At 35.4% G+C, this 19774-nt stretch overlaps 3 protein-coding genes across 7 annotated transcripts in view; 1 reads left to right on the forward strand and 2 right to left on the reverse strand.

Moving 5' to 3' along the window:
* Zasp52 (PDZ and LIM domain protein Zasp) overlaps nucleotides 1-3509 on the reverse strand; it is a 34736-nt gene extending 31227 nt beyond the window's left edge. For 2 of the 5 annotated variants that reach the window (XM_064034091.1, XM_021345136.3), the window contains exon 1: nucleotides 3291-3508. The gene's annotated coding sequence lies outside the window, so the exon portion shown is untranslated. Of the gene's footprint in view, nucleotides 1-3290 lie in introns of all 5 variants that reach the window. The other 3 variants (XM_049847064.2, XM_049847063.2, XM_049847061.2) reach the window with 2 other exon arrangements.
* Nucleotides 3510-3900: 391 nt separating this feature from the next.
* LOC110384074 (translocation protein SEC63 homolog) lies at nucleotides 3901-17528 on the reverse strand. Its single transcript, XM_021345162.3, has 12 exons — nucleotides 17309-17528; nucleotides 16736-17067; nucleotides 16412-16582; nucleotides 15706-15912; nucleotides 14694-14922; nucleotides 13617-13910; nucleotides 13032-13158; nucleotides 11970-12223; nucleotides 9735-9934; nucleotides 7119-7284; nucleotides 5371-5492; nucleotides 3901-4070 (listed from the first exon to the last, which is right to left on the reverse strand). Exons 1-12 carry the CDS (start codon nucleotides 17430-17432, stop codon nucleotides 4020-4022), a joined length of 2277 nt encoding a protein of 758 aa, XP_021200837.2. The 5' UTR covers nucleotides 17433-17528; the 3' UTR covers nucleotides 3901-4019.
* A 566-nt stretch (nucleotides 17529-18094) lies between these two features.
* LOC110384172 (iron-sulfur cluster assembly 1 homolog, mitochondrial) lies at nucleotides 18095-19553 on the forward strand. Its single transcript, XM_021345319.3, has 3 exons — nucleotides 18095-18237; nucleotides 18369-18660; nucleotides 19311-19553. The coding sequence occupies exons 2-3, from the start codon at nucleotides 18369-18371 to the stop codon at nucleotides 19412-19414; spliced, it is 396 nt and encodes a 131-aa protein (XP_021200994.1). The 5' UTR covers nucleotides 18095-18237; the 3' UTR covers nucleotides 19415-19553.
* Nucleotides 19554-19774: the final 221 nt, after the last annotated feature.

The raw sequence follows: 19774 nt of genomic DNA on the forward strand, positions 1-19774 counted from the left end.
GTCAATCAATAACTTACAATATGCAAAGATTTAGGTACACTTGAATGTCAGGTACTACATACTTGCTAGATTTTTTACTAAACTACTTCTGGATGATGCAGATGAGGTCAACATTAAAGTAAACTAATTTAATTAAAAACACACAACTTGTTGACAAATGCATTTACAGAAGACGGTAACATAAAAAATAAGGTGCGATCGACTATGAGTAATCTAAACCGTACCCAGACAGACGACCCTTATGACTCATCTTTTTAGTCCAAGGATTATGTATAACATGAAAATAAAAACTGCTCAGAGGAATGTCTGACAAATAACCGAAGTCTTGAAAACATCGCACTAATTAATTTGACCTCAATCATTTAAATAACGTATAGATAACTATTTTATTTCAGTACCAAAAAACTTGGCTTTGAAATATCCAAAACACTTCCTCTTTGTCTAACTTCTAGGGTGCCTACTTACTTATCTTTGTTTTTGTTGTAGGTAACTATTCTTCACTTAATTGTATGTAGAAAACAAGTTAGTTATAAAATAAATGTTTGTATGCAAATTAATAAGGTAAACGTAAACAGAAGCTGTGAAGTAAGGAGGCCCATCGCACACCTTTTGAAGAAAGAAGTAGAGACAGACAAAGGCCAGTCAGTGCAAATGCTTAGTTAAATTTACAGATAAATTGATTTCATTTAAAGCAATTGTGTCAATAATATTGAGACCAAATCGACACATTATTCTTTATTGTTGTTATGAATAAACTAATCTTCCATAAACACCAGAGACATTAGTTAAGAGTTAACAATAAATAATGTTTGTGTACCTAGTTAATTGTCGTTAACTGCAACTAAAACGTAAGTGAGCATTTTCATTCGAATTAATTAATGACTCAATGTCTAGGTGTGCAAATTAGTTCGAAATTGGTTGATTCGTAAGTTGGTCAAGTAGGACTGGTATTGGATATAAAAACGAGTTATTTGTAACAGGAAAAATATAAATAAGGACCTGCAATAATTTGCGTAGTTATTTTCATGACAATAATGTAGACTGATGATTTCATGCGTGCTATCATAAAGGAAAAACATCTGGAATACTTGTTATTATGGATATGAACCAAATGTTGTCATACTCACTTCATACTAAAATGAATTTAATTGAGGTACCGAGCTTATTACGTGTTCCATTTCAGTAATAAAACTACACAATAATTTAAACATTGGATCTATTAAAGGTACTTCACGCATAACCAGATACCTGCTTCTACTAATTTACATGCAGGCATGAGGAATATTCCGAAAACTAATAGCCAACCAAACCTTATCATCTTTTGTTAATTCGATGACAAGTCGATGTCAACCACAGCGCATAATCATACAAATGAATCAACGCTGTATTCGTGTGCTGTTTACCGCTAAAATCGTTTACCTACAGAAAGTAATGATGAAGCAAAAGCCTTGCATTATAAAATCAAAGGGCTTGCAAGTATGAACGTTTTAAAATTCCCTCAGTTTGGGCCGTTGCACTCTCGGACTCGTCTAACCGGCCCACTATCAGTCCGCGGTTCGATTCATCGAGCGCACGCCCGTGCCCAATGTGCTGGGATATCACCAATCGTAACTGCAGGCCATATTCAAACTCACTACCACTAAAACGGCTTTATGCTAGTTCACATACTTCTCATTGCATAGTTAATGCAGAATTAGCATCAGCCAATTCTTTGAGTGATATTAATTGTCTTGATGTAATTCCAAGTTAGAGCACAAATTAAAAAAGTTACCAAAATGTTTGTGTTTTGTCAGAATTTCTAATGCTTGTAGGTTCTATTATAAAGAGAGCTGCTAAGAAATTACATGGATCCCCTTGCAAATATAAACCTATAAGTTTTGAACTCAGTCTATTCGGTTAAGTTACACTTTACCCTAAATTCTTGTAATTGGTGCGATAGTGTTTTCTTGAGGTAAATATGATAAACATTCTGAACATATTTATTGTTCTAATGACTAGTGTTGTGTAATACATAATAAAAACGTATCTACGGCGAGACGTTCTTTACATTTAAGTCTGCCGCTTTTGCACGAGACATCTTGGATTCTGAACATAAACTACCCACATACTTTCATAGGATAAAATAAACATTTTCAAGGCTATCGTATTACGTTACAGCTTCTTTTAAATAGATCAATATTTTCTGTCTATTTTTGCAATAGGATGTTTATAATCAAAAATCAATTTGAACCACCATAACCACCGAAGCAGATGGATATGCGAAAACGTTTTAACATTTGAAAACATGTTATATTCATGAGATATTAGATAGAATGCATGATTGTATTTAGACGTGTAAGGAAGATTTAATTTTGAGATACATCGAAACTAAATTGCACTTCACGATTGTTGTTAGTATACAGGAAATCGAATCGTGTTTGCTGAGATGTAGATAATTACTCTGACAATGAAGCAAAAATGCGGTAATCTAAGGTCCAGTATCTCATGTGGTCTGTACCAATAACTACAATAATTCCCGTGTCGGTTCTTCTGTATAATTGGCAATTAGATTTGCAGTAGTTGCCAACAACTGTTAGTAAGTTTTTATCGACAATCGCACACAGTACTGACTCACTGGCCGAGACACCCGGCCAACAATTGCCGCTTATGCAATTGACCAGGTTCCAATATTCGTACCTTAGTTCCATTTGGGTCTAGATTTAAAATCTTTATCTAGCTAAATTAATGTAAACGTAGACTAAAAGTGTTATCCATTGTAAGTCCGCAATAGCGCGAAATAAAGGAAAATATTCTACCTATATTAGCACTTTATAAAATAAATTAAGTATATTTTGATGTTTTTAATTTATTAGATGGGCTACATTGCATTCGTAGGTTAATAGGTCCGTAGGAGATCGTAGGTAATCATCAGCATAATTTATTCTAAGCCTAATAATGTTTCATTCGACCTTTGGTCAGTGCCTTGATAAATCCTGGCTCATTCCCATCATGTGACACTAGTTGAAAGTCCTCCTTGAACTTTCACGCTAGATATAAATATAGCAGACGACGAGGCGAACATCCCTCGACACCTGAATATTGGCAGGGTCGACATCCCACGTTGCAATAAAAGTTTTCACAATCAATACGATCATCTCGAATTTCCTACAACCGCTGAATCGTACTCCCAATTTAGCACGTTACTAGCGCTTTAGATTCTGAGAACAGCTGTTTATTTTAAAACCGCGATGCGGTAACACAATATATACAGGGTCGTCTCGCCCTCTAGCCTACATCAGGGGGATACTCACTTCGGCGGAGGATAGCTGGACGATCTGGGTAGTATTCTTCACTTAGCACTGTCAATCACTGGTTCAAAACAAGGCGCGCGACCGTTTCTAAATTGGCGATCGCGCTCGCGAGTTATATTTAGAGCGGTAATACGACACCGGGCGCGAGCGAGAGTCGTTCGGTCGTGGAGCTGAGGCGAGCGGCGGCGCGCGAGTGAGCCGCGGCCGCGCCGCCGCCAGCGCCGCCCCTCCGCCCCGCGCGAGGACGATACCCTCGCAAACCAGCTACGCCAACATCCCTTTGTGCAGCACAAGCTACATGTACCACGGTACCCACAGACGACGCACTCCAAGGCCCACGTCTCGACGACCCTTAGCTTTGTACTCATCTGCATACAGAACTAATCCTTATCTGTATGTAGCAAGATGCAATACTTGTTGACAAAACTTACGTGGAGGCTCATTGCACGATCCTCGACAAGTAACGTCGGTGGCAAGTGGCTCCGGATCTTTCAAAAACTTTGAGCATTAGATAAAATGTACTCCTTTATACCGAAAAGGCTCGGCACTATCACTAAATGTTAAAATAACCAGTGTACGGGGGTTGGTGGTGGAAATAAAAGAAATCGAGTATTTGGATATAAAACATTATATTCATTCGCTCTCAGACCATACAACAACCTATCCGCAAACACCTCATTAATTCATTAATAAACTCTATAAAAATAACTTAGTTAAGTTAATCTTCGACTACTCCTCTTCCACCTCGTCATCTGTTGTAAATTCACTTTCGTTAGCTCCCTGTGGACAAGAACAACATTTTTAATATATAGACACTCAAAAAATAACATTAAATCCCTTGGGTGTAAAGTCCACTAAAGGTAAACTGACAAAACTTATAAAATGTAAAGAAAATTTTAATCATGTGAAATGAAACTGAAAAAGAATAACATTGAAAGTGTTTGCTATTGTGCGAAGCTCCAATAGGATGATACTATATTTTCCTATTGAACCTATATCTTTAAAATGCTAAAAATATTTCTACTTCCAATCAATGTTTTTTCAGATAAACAAACTCAATTCCCACAATCTAATTTTCCTACCTGCCAAAAATGTGGTATTTGTTTGTGTATTCTTCCTCTTAATGTATTGTGAAAATATAAATTTGTTTAATATAAGTATTGTGAAAAAAACATACGCGGAAGACCTACACAATGCATTGGTTATTGTGTCTGGCTACCAATAGCTAGTGATAAATTTGTATATTATTTTATGCCAATTTTCTATACTGAAGTGTAGTATAATCAAAAGGAAACACTTTTTGTTAGTTCCTTTGTACCCTAAAGTCTAAAGGATCCAAAACTTCTGAACTGATTTGAAAATCCTTCCACTGTTGGAAAGCTACATTCTTCCCGAGTAACATAGGCTATATTTTATCCCGGTACAGGCAGTAGTTCCCTCACGACGCGGGTGAAACTATCACATCTAATTCAATGTTTGTAAGTTTGTGTGTGTAGAATGTATCTGCGAAACTACTGGATCAATTCCAAAAATTCATTCACGATAAAACGTCACATTTAGCCTTGACAAATGTAGGCCACGTTTTGTTTTTACAACATAAGTGAAGCCTTGGTAGTCGCTATCACCAGTGACATTATAAATGCAAAAAAGAGTTTTTCACACTTTTTTTAGCTGAAGCTAGCCCCTATCGGGGGTTTCACTCGCGTCCTGTGGAAACTACTTTTTCGACAAATGAACTATCTAACACTAAAAATATCTTATAAACCGGGAGTCATTGTTCCTGAAATTTACACGTTAAAGCAAACAGCTTTATAATATCAGACTAGATTCGGTTAGCTTTGGAGAATATTGTAAGCTACTTTTAAAGAAAATAAATAATTCCTTCAATTTCATGAACAGTTGGAATAATTAGTTTTAAGTCGTACATAAGATTATTTTTAGGTGTTTATAGGTGTAAATATGTGTATATTTGTTATTTGTTTTATAAGCTATATATATCTAAGATTATTTTTAGTTGTTTATTTATGTAAATTTATATGTTAATTGTTAAATAAAAGTTAGCGAACATAAAGATAGTTACCTGATCATTGTTATCAGTGTCGGAGTCGCTAAGGTCCCACTGCGGGTGCTCGGCGGGCACGGCGGCCGCCTCCTTCACGTCTAACTTCATGTCTTGTTGCTGATCCATGCCGATGTACGAATCTATTGCAATGAAAATATATTGTTATTTTTCTTTTCTTTATGTTCCTACTAGCGGCCCGCCCCGGCTTCGCATGGGTAAGAGTATTTCTCCAACATTTAATGGATGTCATTATACATAATGAACCTTCATCTCCAAGCGTAGTTTCAAAGATATCAGCATACAAAGGGATATAGGAACTGAGAAAGAGACTCTGTTTTATACTATGTAGTGATTTGACATTACTAAGCTTACGGTGAGTTTATTTATTTATTTATTAGTATTGCCAACAGGATTCGACACAATTTCATAAGTTATGTCAGTTCCTAGTTTAGGAGTTACACCATTCAACTGTAGCCGAACCATTCTTACTTGTCAGATCACCAATGCGACCACCATGTGCGGCAGGTATACGGCTGGTTTTGGTTTGGTTATTGTTATAGTAAAATGGTGCAACTAGGTCTTGGTAGAGTATCGTCAAATAAGAACTAGGAGTAAAGAATACTTTTGAATGGCAAAAACGTGAGCATCAGTTGAAACTTTGCTATAAGTTTAACTATACTTAGGTTCTATTTAATTTGTAGTCACATTGTCTTGTGTTTATTTATCTGACCTATACATAGAAGTATAAATACATACATATAGGTATACTTTACAGGTGTAAAGTACACTACTTATTTATATATTGTGTTATCTATTCATCTAGTACACAATAGTATTCTAAAGGTGTTTGTACAACAACAATTCATCTGCTCCGATGCGCGTGATGTGCATGAAAAGCGTCAAGTTATCAACATACAACATATAACACTGTTATTTTTCATATTGTTATTATTTAAAGAGACATTTCCTGGCCTAGACAGGACATTAATAGACATACTCAGAACATAATAGAACTGCATGGAACAGTCAATTAACTTTCGTGAATCTAGCACATTTGTTATTTTGAAAGAGCAGTAATGCGGATGTGATGAAATCTTGACTGCATTTCTTAGTTTTTGTTAAGAAGTTTTAACAAATATAAAAATCGGTATACTAACATAACAAATTATATTCTGATTCTGTTGTATCTGCACGCTCCTAGGCAATACATGGAGTATCTACCTATACACACTTTTGCAATTTGACCTACGTTTACAAATAAAGCATTCTGATTTCTCATTTTCAGTTCATCAGTTAATCTCTACCTACTGCTAAGGACTTTCCTAGACCTTAACGTCACTTGATAAGCCCCCATTGTGCTATAATAGTCGCAAGCGCAACTGGCGGTACCGGAAAAAAAATGGAATGTGGAATTCCCCAATTAAAAATACTATATTACATTCATATTATCCTGATTTATTTGTAAAAATATGTGTATAGATAGTATCTATTCGTTGCCTTTATACAAACATTTTGATAAACCTAGGCGGCCTTCGATTAGGATGAAATTTTGCACCCGCTGTGAATTCTGATGACAATATATGACTAACGCGCTTTTTACTTTCTTAAACTATTACAGCCTTACTGCAAAAACTTAAACATCTGTTGAACACTTGTCTAAAAAAAGTCGCTGCAAAACGGACCTTAGTTCAACATCATAATCTGTCATTTTTTAGACAAGTGTTCAACAGATGTTTAAGTTTTTTTGTTAATTTTCAATCACATACCTGATCTAAGACAGCAAGCGAGCGTATAAAGGCCGGGCCAGCGCGGCGCGGTGAACCTCAGCTGTAACTCGTGCGAGTCCACCAGCGCGGTGACATGCGCCGGCGCCGTCAGCAGCGTGTGCGACTTGCGGTCGCAGATGTAGCACCACCAATACTCTTGCTTCTCCTAAGGAAGAATAGACTTTCTTTATGTTCTATGCTTTTAAGGAGGTAATAATGACACAATGATTCCTCCCGCTGTGGATGGGATGAAGTGTAAAAATCTTACTGAATAAAATTAATCAGACTCTTTACGAGCTAATTGTGATTTGGGATACAATAACATTTTAAAACAATGCCGCAGTGGTGTCGTTTGCGTGTATTTTTTTAGTCGCATCTTTTTTTCTTCCAATAATACAAAACGCCCACCGTGTTCATTACAGACAAGATACGGTCACACAACTTACATCACGTTACAATAACAATTTTCAACTCTTACAAACACCGAGGAATTCGGTAAACTTTCACACGCGGCATTTAAAAAAAACCACCCATTGCCAGTGCGTCATGCATTACATAAACACTGTCACCTTACACCTGACATACGCATGTCATGTTCTCATTGAGGTCAAGAAAATATCGGAAGATTAGAAGGTCAGGCCAAGGTCAAAGTCACTCGTCACCATTCACTAAAACTCCTACGAGAAAATATTACAGCAGCCGACTGAAAACAATAAATATATCCATCCAAACGCAGGATCCGCGCGCAGTTGGCGAATATTTGTTCCTAAATCATCTCAAAATATTTAAGCTATCTGATGCCCTTAATAAATCTTATTGATTGGCATTATGAAGACACACAACTGTCAGTATTTATAAAATATAGCGTGAAAATACCTTGTACCATTAGATAGTAGAGATTATTATGGCTCGTCGGAGCCAAAAGAACTGGTCTACTGTAATTATTTTTATTCCGAAATGATTCATTCATTGTTCTTAATAAAATATAAAACTAGCAGAAATATTTCCGGCATGTTACCAGCTATTAAGACTTTTTTAGTTTCTGGCTAGAAAACGAAACTAAAATAGATAAGATAAAATCTAAACGCGTGCTTCTTTAAGAATCATCAGAGTTTATGCAATTACTTCGACGGTGGGTCACGTATAGTTGATTACTCACAGTTCGGTAGTAGAATAAAAAGCATGTATTTACGCGATTGCATCAAAATCACTGCATGCGTTCGATTAGTCACCAATGTTATGTAAGGAGTTCTTAGCTCGACGTCAGCAGTTATTTAGCATTTAAATGGTGTGATTTAACTACTGGCGACGGTATCAGTACCGCCATAAATAAACATTAGCAGTAGGCGGAAGCTTCGAGAAAACGCTATAAGATCTAAAATTCTGGAATTTCAAAGTGGATAGTATTGCAAAAGTTTGCAACTCGAGATGGAGGAAATCCGTTCTAAAATTCTGTACCAATTTGTCACATGATAATTGATAATGCAGTCGACCGTCGTATACAAAACACATATGTAAATTATATACATGGAATAGTTGAACCAGTGTCAAGTCGTGACCTAAAACTGACCTCGAATTATGATAAAACTCCAAAATTGAAAACTTTTTATCTTAAACTCAAGAGCAAATTTTAATTATTATGTGTCTGTTGTCTGATATAAACAGTTCAGGGGCATTTGCTTCTATAAAACTCTGCGAACCTTTGTAATATAAGTTATACTTAAAAATAAGGTGATGCATAACAAATAAATCTTTGAAATATGTGCCAAGCTGTTAGCATGGGGCCTAAGCTAACATTTGAATTACTCATTTCGGAAATATTCGGAGGACTAACAAAAAACAAAGACAACCTGAGAACGGTTTAATCACAACAGCTAATAACAAAATGTTGGTATTTCATTTTTATTATAAAAGGTTGTAGTTACAAGGTCATGAAGACTCATGTGCAAAACAAAAGCCACTTCCGCGATAGTTCCTTACTAAGAAAAATGTGCAGAAGTGTTTATTTCTTGTAAGAATGACGCATGCTGGAAGTCATTTATCTCAAGAGTATTGATTCGAAATATTACATTTATTTATCAACAAAGAATGATATGCGGTTTTGTTTAGTCAGAGATGACTCCGAATTTATTAAGAACCGATAAAATCGAAACTATTTAGAGACCGAAGTCTAACTTGACGCCATGCAACCTACTTCGATCTTAAATCCGAAAGAAGCTCTGGCCATCTCCATGTTATGCTTTCTCTGTAAAATGCTTGAACCTATTTACTCGACATGACTTTTTGCACTCTATCTGGATGACTGAAATACTTTCCATATGGTGTGGGAGAAACTGACGGAAACGGGTTGTTTGGCATACCTATAAATATTGCATATCACCTCAAAAACTCAATTTTAGATGTTTAGAGATTCGAGGCTACTGGATTGTTCGAAAAAGTTACCACGGCGCTGGTACATAAAGGGCTCTCAAGAAAGAAGGTACATGGTGGGTTTTATTCAGCAAGAGTCTGAAACTAAGTCACACTGCAACCACAGTCACAGGGAGGGGTCAGTTTATGGTTTTCCACCAAAAATTATGTGCTTAATTAACGATACTTCAATATAATTAGACGTACCTGTGGGAAATACGGACAATGTACAGGATGGGAGCTCTTGGACCGTCCCTCTAGTCGCTCGCGCTTCTGTATTCTCTTCTGGAACTTCTCCCACTGGTCGTCGTCATCATCGGCCGCCGACGACTTGTCGCGAGACTCGTCCTCCGACGCATCGCTATGCGAACCCGACTCGTCGGAGCTACCCACTTCTGACTCGTCACCTAGCAACGAAAAGTAGAAAAAAAAATGATCATTTTTAGGGAAAAAGTGCTTCGTTCCTAGGTGTTTTATTTTTAGGTGCTGTTCAAATAGATTTTATCTAGACACACGGCAGTGTGTCCGCCAAGTTCGAGCAAAAAAAGCGACACACCGGCCGTGGGTTATATTACACGAACCATTTCGGGCCAAATTCGACCCCCCTGTAACTCAAAATCTATTTTATTTACGCATATCAAATTTCAAGTATCTGTTGAGACCCCCTCACTTATCTAAAATACAAAATTTCATTAATATACCTATTGTAGGTCTTGAGATATTGACGTCAGAAAATCGCTATTTTTACTATACACTCACTGACTGACTGATTCACTGACTCACTCATCAAAAACCTAGACCACTTCCAATGGTCGTATTGACTTGAAATTTGGCATGGAGGTAGGTCTTTATGTCAAAGTAAAGGGAAAAATCTGAAAATGGCCAAGTGTGAGTCGGTTTCAAAATAATGAAGGTGTTTAATACCCGGTGTAAATTTATACCCCTAAGGAACTAAAACGAACTAAATTTATCTATATATATATAACATATCTTCGAATGGTACAAAGGTTTGTATTTAGTCAAAGTAAAGTAAAAATCTGAAAACGGCCAAGTGTGAATCGCTTTCGAAAATAACGAATGTGTAACTTTGATCCACGAACATAATATATGATAACATGTCATGTCAGTCAGTTGGTAAATCTAGTCCATTTAGTTAATCTAGTTCATTTCTTTGTAAAAAACATAGTGCATATTAAAAAATCTAAAAGATAGTATAAATGAGTCATTTCTTTAATTAACTTCATCATAAGAAAAAAATAAAATAAACAACCTTACAAAAATAAATGAAATCCCACCCAAAACAAAAATGTGAAAGACTGCCAAGTTCGATAATATGGGAATGCTTCGCCTATAAAAGAAGTGAGATCTGAATAAGTACCAAGTTCCATACACATACCTCAGTTAAAAATAGTTACTTTTTAATGATGTTACTTGGCAAGTTTTAATAGAAAATTAAATACTTGATTCATTGCGTTTAGTAGGTTTATAACAAGGTGTATGAAAACTTGCCAAGTAACATCATTAAAAAGTAACTATTTTTAACTGAGGTATGTGTATGGAACTTGGTACTTATTCAGATCTCACTTCTTTTATAGGCGAAGCATTCCCATATTATCGAACTTGGCAGTCTTTCACATTTTTGTTTTGGGTGGGATATTTCTTTAATTTTAGAGGAATCAGAAAAAAACGTTGTTAGTGGGTCAATGGTCTTCGCGAAAACGTTTTCAACCTGCTCCTAAATTAAACGTTTTTTACTGAGACATATCTCATATTCTATAAATGATTTAGTTATTAAAAGTTTTCATTATTTATAAGGTCGATTAAATCATTATAGACATTGAAACAACTTCGGAAGTAATAATTTACCTCCCACACAGGTTCAATGACCGGAACGACTAGATAAAAAATGTTACTGTTCTTAGTATTTGCTATCCCCGATACTTGTGTATTAGCACAGACAGAGATAAAATTAGCACAAGTGCGTCTATCGATATCGTAGTTCTCCAGTTTGGAATTTATTTTAAGCATGATGAAGTGGAATATTTTAACATTCGGGAGTATTTCATGATTTGCGTAGTTGACTACCTACGTAATTGATTAAGCATCAATTTAGTCACCATGTAACTCAAAAATCACGTCATATCGAAATATAAATACATGACATAATTCTAAACGACACACACATCACATGCCAGGGACCACAATTTTTTATTTTGAATTTCTCGCTGCCAGTCGAAATATTTACATTAAATATTTAAATGAGAGATTTTTCACACGTTGGACCACAAAATTAAAATTAAGTAATTTTATTCATAACATTTTCATAAATATTTTCATTTGTAAAGACAGGAGTGCGAGGGGCCAAACTGTGGCGCACCATGATAAACTGACGTATTCGGTTCGTAAATAGAAATAACAAGTTAGTTAGATGATAAGGCATACCTTCTTCATCTTTCTTCTTTGGTTCTTTAGTTTTCTTGGTTTCGCTAGGGGGTGGCGGGGTGGGTGTAGCAGGGGCTGCTGGTTTAGCCTGTGCCTTCGCAGCGACTGGTTTCTTAGATTTCTTCGACTGCGGGTGTTTCTTGGCCTGTTTCATCCAGACGGGCCGCTTGAATGTCTCCTTTTTGTCATTCTTATCATTCTTGTCATTCTCTGTTTTCTCTCCATTTTCACCAACATTGCCGTCTTCGTCTTCCCTGGTGGCAAATTATTTGAAACTTATTTATCGGAACGTTCTTATAAAGACATTATTAGGATGCGAAGTGATAGAATATTATCCATCAGTGAGTTTTCGTAATACTTGGCCCCGTACAGATTCAGGAAACTATAGACAGTATACATAACCATTTCATCAGAATGGAATCATAATTCTGAATAGTAAAAAAAAACCACTCCCCAAGTAAGAAATTGGTCAAATAAAATAAAACCCATTATTAAACCTGAGATAAGAACTAAGTATATGCACAATTATTCATGACGCGGGCATGTGCTAAATTTGAACCGCGTCACGTATTCAAATTAATCTAATGATGTCACAAATTAATATGAAATTATGAAAGTAGCACAATGTACCACAATGTCAATGCCTTGTGGGCGATGACCTCTGACGTAGAGCCTTTCAAATGGTTGATTAATATACTTAGAACGTGCTTCTAATAGTGACGCATGCGGTGAGTAGAAAGTAACTTAAGAATTCCGTGTGATATGACGTCGCAAATAGTTTATCTTACTTATATCGATCTGTATTTAATTACTATTGAACTACTTTATAATTTAATTCATAATTAATTATTAGGCTTTTTCTATGTGTATTTTGTTCAGGGGTAAGAATAATACTTATTTTATCGGTAGCAAGTACAATCAAAATCAGTTTAGGAGTACAGTATCGATTTGTATTGTTTTAGCGTTGTTCAACTTGTTCTTTTACGCAATTAATTATAGATACTTTTTTTATAACCAATGCTTTATAATTTTGCCATTCTTTACGTTAATCCATTTACTTACTTAATGATTTCCTTTTCTTTAATAGTTGTGTCTCCAAAGAGTTCTCTCATGTTGGTACGTCTAAGGAATACTGTGACTGTTACTATCGCTCCTGCCGTCACCACTGTTGAGTTCTCGTCGTCAATTACTAAAAATAAAAAATGTACATTAAAATACAGGTTTTTTCTTTTCATTATATTAGGATTTAATTAGGATTAATGGTAAGTTTCTCGGGATCTCTCTCGGCTGCTAATCTATGTATTTTTAAAGGAAAATATATAGACAAAGCAAGTATTTTTAGCTGCAAAGGAATATGCTATGAACAAAATTCTTAAACGTTTGTTGTTTCTTAAGGATTGTAAGCACATCCATTCATTCATTCATTAAATTCAGGTACATAAGGAAAAATAAAATACCAGAGTACATAAAAGAGTGGATAAGGAAATACACAAGTAAGTATTTTAAGACAGTACATAAAGGCGTATTTAGAGGGAGAACATAAGGAAGTGCACAAAAGTAGTATAGAAGTATATACAGTATACAGGGAGAGTAAATAGAAAACAAAAAAACTTTACACCAAGCTAAATGCAAAAATATTATTATTACCTTCAGTATTAACTTGGAAATGTATGTACGGCATGTTGCCTAGCACTTTCATGAGGTCATCATACTGCTTGTCGTTCAAAAACCTGAGGACCTGTCTTCTCTCTTCACCAGGCAACTGTGCCAACTGAAGCAAGGACTTGATATGCTTCTTGCGATTTGTGAAGTACTTCAGGTGGTCCTCAGTAATGTATGGTAATTGGAGAAGGGGAGATTTGTACTCCCATAGGCCTTGCACAATCATTGGAGAGAGCTTCATACAATTTTCTATTGTTTCTATAGTAGGTAGCCGGGGTACTGGAAAGAAATAGTTAGAAATTAGTCAGAACACCTTAACAGTTTTTACTTCGTACTTCAAATAGGCCTATTCTTATGAGATATTAGCCGTTTTCGCGCAGATTCACCCGCGTCCCGTTCGGACTACTGCCTGTACTGGGATAAAATATAGCCTGTGTTACTTGCAGATGATGTAACTTTCTAATGGTGAAAGACTTTTTAAAATAGGTAAAATAGTTTTTGAGTCCTTTACAAACATACTAACAAAGTTTTTCTCTTTTTAATCCTAACTAATATTATAAATATGTAAGTAACTCTGTCTGTCTGTCTTTCTTTCTGTCTGTCTGTCTGTCTTTTCTTCACGCCTAAACTAGTGAACCGATTTGTGTGAAATTTTGTACAGACACAGTTTGGAACTTGAGAAAGGACATAGGATAATTTTTATTACACAAAAATAAAAATTATTCGCCATCTATTGGTCAAACCAAAAATCTGCCGGAAGTCACTATTCCACGCGAACGAAGTCGCGGGCAAAAGCTAGTATTAGTATAATTGTAGATTAGACATATATTTGAGAAGAACAAATAAGATCTCAAATATTGTTTCCTTCCTACATTCACGCCAAACTTATGGCATTTCAAAAACTTCAAGACGCGAGTGCCTTTTAGGTATGAGCGGGCAAGATGCACGAGAGGCGAATGGACTTATTATGCGAACCTGTCCATATAAATTAGTAGCGGGCTGCACCCGCTAAAAAGGTCGACACTAACTATTCCAAGATTACAGAAAAACTTCCTCACTTACTTCTTCTAGCATAAGCCAAAGCGATGAGCTGATTAACACAGTTAACCATCTCCACAATAAGATCAGGACAGCGCGACACGATGTACCGTCGGTCGCACTCGAGCGTGTCGGGCGGCAGGCGCATGCGCGTCAGGTGCGCGTGCAGCAGCGCCCGCGCCTTGATGCTGTATGGCCGGCAGAGAGGCTGCTCCTTGTTCTTCTCGCCTAAGTTCGGTAGCTCGCGGAGTAGCTGTAATTTAAGTTTGTAAGTGCATTACTTATTGCGAATGTGGTTTATAAATCATCATCATCTCCCAAGCCTTTCTCCCAACTATGTTGAGGTTGGCTGCCATGTGTTTAAATAAAATGTGTTTTATAAATAATTAATATGAAACATGAACATGTGTGAAGGCTGGACTGATTTTGTGGGGACTTTCACTGACTGATGCATTAACTGATGGAACAAGAAGTAACTTAAAATAATTTTTATCTGAGTGAGGGAAAAAATACCCTTTTTAAGTGGATGCAACCACTAGGAACAGCTATAGTCTGTTTTTTAATCTCGTAGACTAAATTGACACTTGCAAAATGTCAAACTTTCTAATAATTTTGCTAGCTCTGTGGTGCAGTGTTGTACTTACGATACCGGTTCGTTGAATCGTAACTTTTCACAATAAGTCATCCTGAAATAATGGGCTTATCCTTGATGATTACGCATGGCTTTGCGTGGTCAGATATCCCTGGCAGTTTGTAGCACGTCGTACAGCCATGTGTACGTACGTGAATTTTAAATATAAAACTTTGAATGAATATTAAATTCGTCTATTATAGATAAAAAGTTACGATTCAACGAACCGGTATCGTAAGTACAACACTGCACCACAGAGCTAGCAAAATTATTAGAAAGTTTGACATTTTGCAAGTGTCAATTTAGTCTACGAGATTAAAAAACAGACTATAGTATGAGAATACATAAACTCGTTCTATTCCACTGCCATTCTTACTCAAAAATTACAATTAACTTAACACATACCATAGGAACTTCTTCATTATCAGTAATTCTCTCAATAATCTCAGAATTGTGCCGTTTATCAAACTCGCATGACGCTGCAAGAATCATGAGAGCTCTCTTCAGTGGCATAGATGGAGTTTTGTGACAGAAGTAGAAATACATCTGAGTTGTGTCCAGCAACACTTGTTCGCCTGAAAAGCGTATTGACCGGTACCACCATGTACCAACCTGAAAATAAACACTTAGTATTAACACTCTTAATTAAACAAGACGAAAATACACTGTGGCTGTTAATTCATGTATTATCATGACTTAAAAGTAATAAAGTATTATTTTGTCTGCAAATATTTTTAACAATTCAATTCAAATACTTTTCTACTAACTTATTATGCATTCTAGATGCATGTTCTAGATTCTAGTTGTTGCGAAACTAAATGATTTCATGGTAATGCATAGTTATTATATTATAGCATTCATTTTTAAATGAAATTTTATGTAGTATTTAAATATTGCTTTTATTTTTCAAATCACTGATTTACATGCAATTTTATACTAAGGAATCAACATTAAGATAGCCAATTTATTATTTGTTTTAAAATCATAGATTTGAGTAAAGGAGCATGACTAATAATATGTAAATCAATGTAACAATACTCCATTTATAAAATCATTGTTACTGTCATACAAACATTTATAAATTAATTAAAATACTCCTTGAAATACTTACAGCGGTTGGCAGTGCAACCATAAACACTAAAGCATAGAGTCCCAGCACCCACACGCTGTTCTCTTTCTCTACAATCCAGCTGGGCAGAGCAATACCAAAGCTCATGGCTCCAGGGCCATCGGGATTGCCATACTTCTCCCAGTTACGACGAGCCTCGTCATCTGTTAGTGCCTGAATAAATAATAATTACTTTATTATGGGAATTAAATGCTGATTTCATGATTACAAATAAATTTTCATTAAAAGGTATACTCGAAGATAATTTATTCTAAACAATTTTGCTGATGATTGATGACTGTCTTAAAATTTGTACTGGATTCTCACCTGATAAGCTTTTGTAAGCCTCATGAAGGCTTTTTCATCACCAGTCTCTTTGTCAGGATGTAAAATGAGGGATTGTTTGCGGTATGATTTCTTTATTTCAGCTTGGGTAGCGCCGGGTGGCAAGCCCAATATATCATAAGGGTCAAAGTTAGACATTTCATAGTCAAATTGTGATACTTTGTAGGCCAAGAATCCAAGTAGTACCCATCCTGATATTATTGCTAATTTTATAAAGAAGTTTTTCACACCCTTGTAGGGTTGTGATTGTTCTATTATGATCTGTTTGTTTACACAATTTGGACACTGACATAGTTCCGCACGTTTCGCTGGATCTATAACAAAGGTAAACTCATTACATATTATTTCCTATTAGTTTTAACGCAGAGTATTACCATGGGCGACACTATGCCGCATCGTCATAGGTAACTTCCTGACATAACGGTAATTAAGTTATTTGACGAATGTGAACTTTTCTTTAATCCAAATAGGATCAGAAAAATACGACTCACTGGGTACTTATATTGTAATAAGATGAATAAATATATTTTTCCTACTAAAACATGAATGGCTTACCTTCTTTCCTTTTTCTTGGCCAGTAATAAAATGTTGCAGGTACAAGTATTAGAGCAAGGAAAGAAAGAACAAAGTAAAAGAATGTAGATCCACTTTCATCATATTCAAATTTTTGGCCACCCATGGTTAATTTTTAATACATTGAGAATGAAAAATCATTACACGCTACACAAGTGCGATTGGTAGGTAGAAGACGTGTCATTTAGTGATGGCTCTATGGATAGAAGGATTCGAAATGATGACATATAGGTTCATCGAATATATTATTAACGATAAGATTTTATTTCTTTTATGGAAAGGCACAAACAGATTATCTTAAAAACTATTTCATTAACAAAATCTCTGTTCTAAATAAGGTCATTAACTTTCAACTAGTTTTTACTGAAATTACAGAGAAAATAATAACACAATCAATAAAAATAACAAAGCATCGATATAAAATGTGTAGACTATCCCAACACTTTCTGTCAAAATACAAAAATATAGATCATAGACAAGGAATAGTGTGCCACTTTGCTACCCAGTGCGGTGCCACCCATCGAGCGTGCGAAACATGAAGTCTACACACTACACAGCGAACCTGTAGATGTTGTTATTCAGTTAGTCATGATTTGGCTTTATGTTGACTAATAAAAGTGATTTGATTTGATCTTGTGGATGAGTAGTAGGGGTTGTGATGATCCACAAAAAGTTATTTGATGATGTTGTAGTCGATTTTGTAGAAAATCTGTAAGTACCACGCGACGCCGCGACCCGACAGCACAATTATTCTACTTTCTAGTACTGATAATGACAATGACATTGACTTTGACATTTTCAATTGAAATTTGATTTTGACAAAAATTGGCAGCCAAAATCGTAGTTATGAAATAGTATTTTTTTATTCCAATGAAACAGAAAAACAATAACTGCGCGTGAAAATAATTACGGTACGTCTTACGTCGTATAATCTCTTTTTTGCTTACATGAGTTGTAGACTGCCAGTATGCCTTTGCGAATAGATTTATATTAAGTAGTAATTGCAGAAGATTTCGCTAATTATTTGTTTTCATAATTTCAGATGGCCACGAAAACTATTGCAAGTGCAACCGTGAGGGCGGTGAAGAAGAGGATATTACCAACACGGGCAGCTCTCGTGTTGACTCCTTCTGCAGTAAATAAGATAAAGGAGATAATGGCGAAAGAAGAGGCTAAAGGTTTCTTAGGATTGAAAGTCGGAGTTCGCCAGAGAGGGTGCAATGGATTATCTTACACCTTAGACTATGCTAAAAGCAAAGATAAGTTAGATGAAGAAGTGAAACAGGATGGAGTGACTATAATAATCGACAAAAAAGCGCAATTAACGTTACTAGGTAGGTCAATAGTCTAGACTCAATAAATCAGGTTGTGAATAGCATAATACACTTTATGAGTTGTATGTGATAGTCTGTATATGTATATAATACATTTTATATAAAATATGAAAACACTAGCTTCAATCACCAGTCACTCATCCTACTTAACATGACCTTCCTCAATAATAATATTTCAGTACCTAATAGATAGCTGTTGCAGGTGTTCTTAAGATTAACAGTTTCAAGCAAACTTCAACTTTATAATATCAGTATAGATAAAAGTACATTTGCATTTAAATGAAACACAGGTATTGAAATAAAAACAAGATATTCAAAAGGAAAATATCTGTAATATATAAATTTTCCTTAAACAAACAAAACATGAGTACTTCAGCCAAAACAATGTCAACTGAAATGGGTACTTGCATTTCTGTGTTTGTTGCCAACACCTCCAATCAAATGATGAAATTTAAGTTAGCTGTAAGCTATAAATATATTGTCACTCCTTTCTCTTGAAGGTATTACTCAGAATTGTGAGCAGGTCACAGAAATATTTCTCCACATTACATCATATTCCTAAATAATTTTAAACGCCTGAAATAAAATATCATTGTTCATTGGATTTTTTTATAAACATTAACCATTAATCTGCTTTTCTATCTTTTCAGGAACTGAAATGGATTTTGTTGAGAACAAGCTTTCAGCAGAGTTTGTGTTCAACAACCCTAATATAAAAGGCACATGCGGCTGTGGAGAATCTTTTAGTATATAAAATTAGTAGTTGTTGACTAGTCTATATTTTAATTTTATTTGTATACTATTGAGGTTGCTAATAGTTTTAAATAGAGCCTTTTTTCTCATATTGTCTTTAAACAAGCACATACATAGAACAAATTTACCTTGACATTGCACCTGTGCAAATATGCATAATTAATAATCTTTCATGTACCTAATTCTGTATGAATATATACAGTAGAGTGAATAGCTGATGGCAAGGCAACCTGGAAAATTTAGATCTAGCTGGTAATATAGTGTAGATAAATTAGAAGTGTATATATTTTTATGTTGTTACTGAAAATGTTAAAAATTAAATAAAAATGGCAAATAAGGTGTGAATAGTTTTGTAAAATAT

Source organism: Helicoverpa armigera, chromosome 4, assembly GCF_030705265.1.
Source record: "Helicoverpa armigera isolate CAAS_96S chromosome 4, ASM3070526v1, whole genome shotgun sequence".
Classification (NCBI taxonomy): Eukaryota; Metazoa; Arthropoda; class Insecta; order Lepidoptera; family Noctuidae; genus Helicoverpa; species Helicoverpa armigera.